Here is a 6,669-nt window from a genome sequence, read left to right as displayed (position 1 = left end):
TCTCCTTTTATTTAACCATCTTAAGAAAATTTTGGGCACTGTGATAATCCTCTGCCTTTGTTCCCTTTTTCCTTCTTCTTCAACGAAGTTTGATAATCCTCTAGGCTCTAGCTACTTTCCACTGCAATTAGCTTTATTTATCATCAATGAAATTTGAGTCGGATCATATCTAATCCTGTTTTTCCATCAAACTAGTAGTTGGTTTGGAAGAGCTGCAAAATTCCAACAAGATTTCTCAAAATGTTATAATACATTTGCATTACCAAGTTCATAAAAAAAAAGCCGGGAGAAAAAAGAAGATGCTATCACAAGGCAATCAAATTTCCATTTAACATAGATGGAAGTTTGGGATTGGCAGAAAGGCTCAAGTCTGAATAAATCTCAGAAGATCTCCTATGAGGTGCAGGGAGCCGGTCACTAGGACCTGAAATGAGGCACATAAAGCTCTTGTCAGTTGCAAGCCACATGCAGTTGATTAGAAAGCGTCTCTTCAAAAAAATAAAAAACCTAAAAGGGCTCATTCAATTGCTTTGATAATTTTATTTTTAGATCAAAGAATAGATTTTCATAAGATTTTGAGGATATTTGAAAAGTTCGAAAATAACATTGATGTCAAATCACGTCCAACCAAAATATTAATCAATTGTGAACTCATGACAAAACCGTGGTAAAAAGCCATGAAAAATACGAGGAAAAAAAAATATGAGAAAAAAGAACTTGTGAACTGTAAGACCAGGGACATCTATTATTAAAGGTCGGGTGGGACAAGTAAAACCATTAATTCATCAAGAGAAACAAATGCACAAATCCCGCAACTGAACAGAGCAACGGGGATTCCTTCTAAATTTTGGGGAAAGATGATTTCATCAAGAGAAACAAATGGAATCAAAGAAACCATCTCAAGGCTCATTTGGTTGCTTGCATATAGAAAGCAAGTTTTAGACAATGATGATTTCATTGTCTCTACTTCTGAATCAATAAATCAAATCATTATTTTTTGTGGGACTTTTGAGAAGCTTTGTGAAGTTTGAAATTAATGTAAGCATCAAGAAACATCAAACCAAATGATATACATAATAAATTAGATTGTTTTTCAAAACATAATTTCTAACTTAAACAAACCAAATGAGGACTTGGACAAAATTCACCTAGCAGACATCATACTGGAACTGTAATTTGCTCCAACAAGTATTTCGAGTGTTGGCATTTTGCAGAGAAACAGGAAGTAGAGCATGCAGGTTAGATTTTGATGCTCAAAATAACGTATTCGGATTTCAAAGAAGATATGATGTTTATAACTTTATTTATAATAGATTGCAAATATTGATTCCAAGGGGTCTGAAGAATTCAATATTATACTTATTTGCAAATACTAGATTTTACCTGGACACGGATTGACTGGTTTCGTTTTGCATATTCCCTAAGCCACTTAATAGCTGACGGAAGAGAAGGAAGCACTGTACTATTCTCCAAACCAGTTGTATTACTTCGTTCACCTTTTTCACAGGCTTCATCTATACTATAAACTGAATCATCTGCTAGTCCTGACAACAAGAAGATTATACAATAGTATAGCTCTCAGTAATCTTTATAGAATACACTTTGTACTGGTATTTTTAAAACAAAAAGATCCTCAAAGCAGTGGATATCATTGAAGTTCTTTGTGCTAGAGTGTACCTCTTTTTCCATTTATGATGTTTCTCCAAATTCTTTGGATGGTCAGTTGCCACGATAGATCAACTTGCTTAGGATCCGATTGTGGTGTTGCGTAAGAACCAACCTTATTGAACACAGACTGATTTGGTACAAAAATAGCCCTGTGAAAGAGGACCCCTGAAACATATGAGAATTAGTTTCAACCGTAACCGTTCAGTTACAAAAAAAAAAAAACTGAAAATAAAAAAATAAAGGACTTTCATACAGTAGATTGATCGAATACATGCTAGTACACCTTGGGTGTGGATGGCCAGAAAGCACATTATCACTAATTGACAATTAAATCATTGATTTGAATCACAGCATAAATCACAAAAGATTTTCTGAATATTTCTGAGTGTATCGTTTTGAATGAGTACATCAAAGGTATGATTATCCTTTAGTTGGTATAACTATGCTGCTCGGTTCCAAAAGAAATGGAAAGAACCAAAGATGCCAAAATTAAAAATATTGCTTACCTGTCAGTAATTTTTTCGAATCTAAAACAATCAGTAAATTTGTTGACTTTATGCTTCTATTAACTTATCATTGGAAAATCAGAAGCATGATGAGCTTAAAAGACAAAGATAATTGTATTGAATTGTAGTAGAAATTTCTTAGTACTAGAAATTACAAGTTTCCTGCAAGCAAAGGAGGTTGATATGCAATGAATGTAATGATTTGCTAACCAAGATATGTTTGTGGAGTTTGAGACAAATGCAGTTCACATAACAATCAATGACATTCAATTGCAAATAAGCATGATGAGTTCCCTATAAGCATAGATGTGCACACAACATACTATCTACGAGCAAGGCTGAGAAATCTGCGATGAACACAAGCACCTATGAGCAACATTAAAGGATTTGTGCTGCACACGACAACTTGCCTACAAGAAGCAACAAGTGATCAATAGCAATACTTGCGAGCAATAGTAAACTACTCATCATATGCATAACAACTTGCATACAAATCAAAATAACAAAATTCGTGGTGAATACGGCTTGCGCACAAGTAGGGAGCGTAAACTTGAAATGCACATAGTAGTCCCACCCACAAGCAGTATTGGAGAATGTCACACCGAATGCAGTTCATCTACATACAACAACTGGTGACTTCAGAATGTCTATTGTTAGACCACAAACAAACTTAACAAAGTTTGCGTTACATAATAGTCTACCAACAAGAAACAACAAATAACCCGTAGCAAAGTACAACGATTCACCCGCAAGCAGAGACAAGGAATTTGTAGTGAAAACTGTGGATCACTGGTAACAGAAGCAATGAATTCATAGTGCCAGGTTGTCACGCCAAATAGATAACTTAGAAGTAAAAGGTGAAGAACTCATAACGCATCACACAACATACCTGCAAGAAGAAGTTCTTTGCTACAAGCTGAACTGGAGGAAATGTCAACCCGAACTCGACCCGATTTTATAAACTGGTCGAAATCCTTATCCCGAACCCAAAATTTTTAGTTCGGGTCGAATTTTCGGGCCGTGTCAAATATTGACACCCCTAGGGATCATACTATTTAAACGCCCCCAAATCTTAAAATCAATCATTAAGAGGCTCCAATTTCAATGAAAGTTCAAAACTAAAAAAACAAAAATTAAGATATTTAAGATGAAATAAATCACCCAAACACCTAAAGCAAAAGATTCATTCACCCTTCGCAACAATTTGTCGAGGTAGGCAGATTTGGAAATTACTTTAGCTCATAAAGAGCAAATGGCTAGTCGAGAATATCAGTATGATTCATTTTCAAATCATTCCTTGCTAGTAAAGACGTGTCACGTATCCTCTAACCGGTGGTTTCGCAACAAATGGCGCCATTGGTAAATGGTTATGACATGGACCCTCTGACTGTGTGGTTTTGCCGCTAAATGACACAATTAAATTATAATCATGATCAGAGCCTATATGTTCTCCAACGGCTCTAAATTATTGAGTAATGAATCAATATGATATGATAGATACGACATAAAGTCCTTTGCTAGCTAATATGAACTAAAATCTATCACCTTAGACAATCATTCACCCCAAGTCTACAAGGTACCCTTGGACGAAGCAACCCATGGTTGTCGATAAGGATCCTTCGAACAGGTTGGCTAGACTACCTCCTCTAACTAAGTAGACTAGGGAGCATGATGGCTTGAGACGACGGAACCATGCGATCTTGATCGGGTTCATCATTATTTTCCCCCACCATCCGCTTTAAGTGAGCACTGATATAAATTTTAATTTCCAATATCTAAATTTGTTGTTACTATACGTTGGATACTATGTATATGTTCAACGACTAGCCTTAATCAAAAGTTTTCTCTCGTTATCAAGAGGGGTAATTAACTATAGGGGCTGACACTTATAGGAAACCTGAACTCATATCATAAAGTACTCGCAAAATGAGGGTGAAATCTCTGGGTAAATTCTTATCTAAAAATCCAATATGCCTTCTGAAAATTTATCCCGGTACTTGAACTCGTTAAAACTCTCTTCACACACATGAAAAAGAAAAGGGTCGCGGAGAGACCAAGAAACGAATTTTTGGAGCCCACAAAACACACATAAATTCAACAAACAAATGAGCAATAACTCTTTAGATATAAATGAAAGCAAAGCATCTGAATCAAAAAGAAATTGTACCAAATTGATTGGAGATCAAAAGCATACATGTAATCATTATTTCTAATTCCTTTGCCTCTTTAAGTGTGTGGCAAGTTTCTTGCTTTTATTGGTTGGTTGCTCTTATTCTCTGAAGTAACTCCTTTTTCTTGAATAGATGGCCTTCCATAAAATTGAGTCTTACCTGACTTATTATTTACCTCCTGAAACTTCCTTTGTAGAGCATATCCCTAACATCCTATATGGACTATTATTTTTCTTCTTTATGGGACAATTCATATAGATGTGCCCAACTTTTTCACACTTAAAATACTTTTCAGAGCCAACAAGACACCACCTAAAATATCTCTTTCTACACTGCTCACATAATAGCTTCTCAGACTTAGAACTGTAAATGCATTGAGCCGAGCCGATCAAGAGCTTGATCAAGCTTGAGGTTGAGCTTGTTTGTTAAGATCCTATTTGAGCTCAAGTTCAAACTTGATTCAAGTATTATGATACCGTTCAAGCTTGATCCGTTTAAAATTATGATTGTTTGAGCTTGATTTGAGCTCAACAACTCAAAATGAGCCATAACAAGCCTTTTAACAAGAAACATTATTGAGCATCTTATTAGTTAACTAAACAGGCCTTATTGACCTATTAACGAGCTGCCCATCCATGAACTTAAATATGAGACTTTAATTTAATGAATTAATAAATAAATAAGTAATTTAACTAACATAAAAAAGTACTTGTGTTCATGAACAAAAATAATCTAATAAAAAAAGAACCATACTCCCATATAATTATATATTAAATACATTTCTAATTGAGTCTTAAATTAGTATATTATCGAACCTTAATCAAGCTTGCTTACGAGCTTTAAATGGCATTTTTCATGATCATAAAAGAATTGAATGCCAAGCTCTTCAAGCTTGAACATTTATCAATCAAATATTTATAAAAATATTCAAGTTTGTTTGACTAATTAATTAAATGATCCTGAACGAGTTATAATCAAGTTGAGGCCTAAGTAGCCCGTTGAGTATATTGAATCATTTAAAACCCTACAAATATTTTATATTCTTCTATCCATTGTCAAATTTAAATTTATTAATTTTGAAATTATCTCTTTGATCAACATTTCTTTTCTTACCATATTATTGTTTCCAATCTCTACTTTGAATAATTCAACACTCAACTCTTCCAGCTCTTACCATCAAGATTGAAAATTCATTGAAATCAAACGAAGCTAACACAAGTCTCAACTGATCCTAGAGGCTCAAAATATATGGCACTTTTCCTACCGGGCACTGACATAATGAAAAGCATATCTTAATAAGAATATGAACTCTATCTCATATTGCATGACTATCTTTTATCCCTAAATCAAGCTGAAAAAAATTTCTAGTGATGTAGAACGGGTAGGGTAGGGGGCTTTGCAAACGAACAGTCTCTTCTCCAAAAATCTGAACTATTCTCTTACAATCTTGTAGAGAAAGGAACCCAAATCAAACCTGAAATAAGTTTCAGGTTTTTCTAATAATGGGGATGGAGCTTGGGAGGAAAAATCAAGCTACGGGCTTGAGAGAATTTCAGCGAACAGAGAGAGGATTGGGTAATTAAATTTTCCCAAGTAATTGGCTGCACTTGTGGAAAGTTTTCAACCCAGCAATGAGGAGAAGGAGGGAAGCGGGACAAGGAGATGGAGGGAAATAAATTCCTAATTCCACTGCCATAATTTAAGGAATGCTTCAATGCAAATTCGGTCAGGTGAGGTTTCAAATTGTTTCCAAAGAGGTGGAGAGTGATTTAGGAAACAAATTGAATAATTCTGTAATTGATTTCAGAACTCACGGGATTGAGAGGGAAGTGGGGAAATTAATTTTCAAAGCCCAACCAGATTTTAGGAAAGAAATTAATAGGTGGGGCTTGAGGAAAATTCGGCCAAGCAAGAGGATATTAAGGCTCATTGATTTGCATTTAGGAATTAATGAGGGGAATTAATGTTCTCTGGTTTGAATTTAAAATTCAAATGAATTTAGAATTCAGTAATGGGGCCGGCGGCATTAGTGGGAGGGGAGAGAATTATGGAGGCAATCAATGCTTTCTAAAAATAATAAATTAAATTTGGGAATGAAGATATCATCCCAATTTAATTTAAAATTTAAATGGGCTTTGATTAAGCAAGTTTCTTAAAATAAGGATTATAAATTAAATAACTATTTCAAATTCAAATAAATTTGAATTTGAATAATTAATAGAGTTACCTAAAATATGCAAACCAATTTAGGAAAGTCTTGATGGTACGTGGAGATGGGGAGGAGGGGGAGGTTGACCGGCGGCTAGAGCATTGGAGCCGGCGGC

The 6,669-nt window shown here is 34.9% G+C and overlaps 1 protein-coding gene across 6 annotated transcripts in view; it reads right to left on the bottom strand.

The window, feature by feature from the left end:
* Positions 1-178: 178 nt before the first annotated feature.
* The window catches only part of LOC110114486 (folylpolyglutamate synthase), a 17,619-nt gene continuing 11,128 nt past the window's right edge, over positions 179-6,669 (bottom strand). For 4 of the 6 annotated variants that reach the window (XM_020847425.2, XM_020847549.2, XM_020847485.2 and 1 more), the window contains exons 14-16: positions 1,678-1,833; positions 1,384-1,544; positions 179-424 (exon numbers count right to left, since the gene is read on the bottom strand). In XM_020847425.2, coding sequence (XP_020703084.1) covers positions 365-424; positions 1,384-1,544; positions 1,678-1,833 — 377 coding nt within the window. In that variant the 3' untranslated portion in view covers positions 179-364. Of the gene's footprint in view, positions 425-1,383; positions 1,545-1,677; positions 1,834-6,669 lie in introns of those variants that run through there. The other 2 variants (XM_020847688.2, XM_028698010.1) reach the window with 1 other exon arrangement.

The sequence above is a fragment of the Dendrobium catenatum genome, unplaced genomic scaffold (assembly GCF_001605985.2).
Source record: "Dendrobium catenatum unplaced genomic scaffold, ASM160598v2 fragScaff_scaffold_1028, whole genome shotgun sequence".
Taxonomy (NCBI): Eukaryota; Viridiplantae; Streptophyta; class Magnoliopsida; order Asparagales; family Orchidaceae; genus Dendrobium; species Dendrobium catenatum.
Note: the sequence above shows the minus strand (reverse complement) of the source record. Positions and strands in the feature narration are given on the sequence as shown.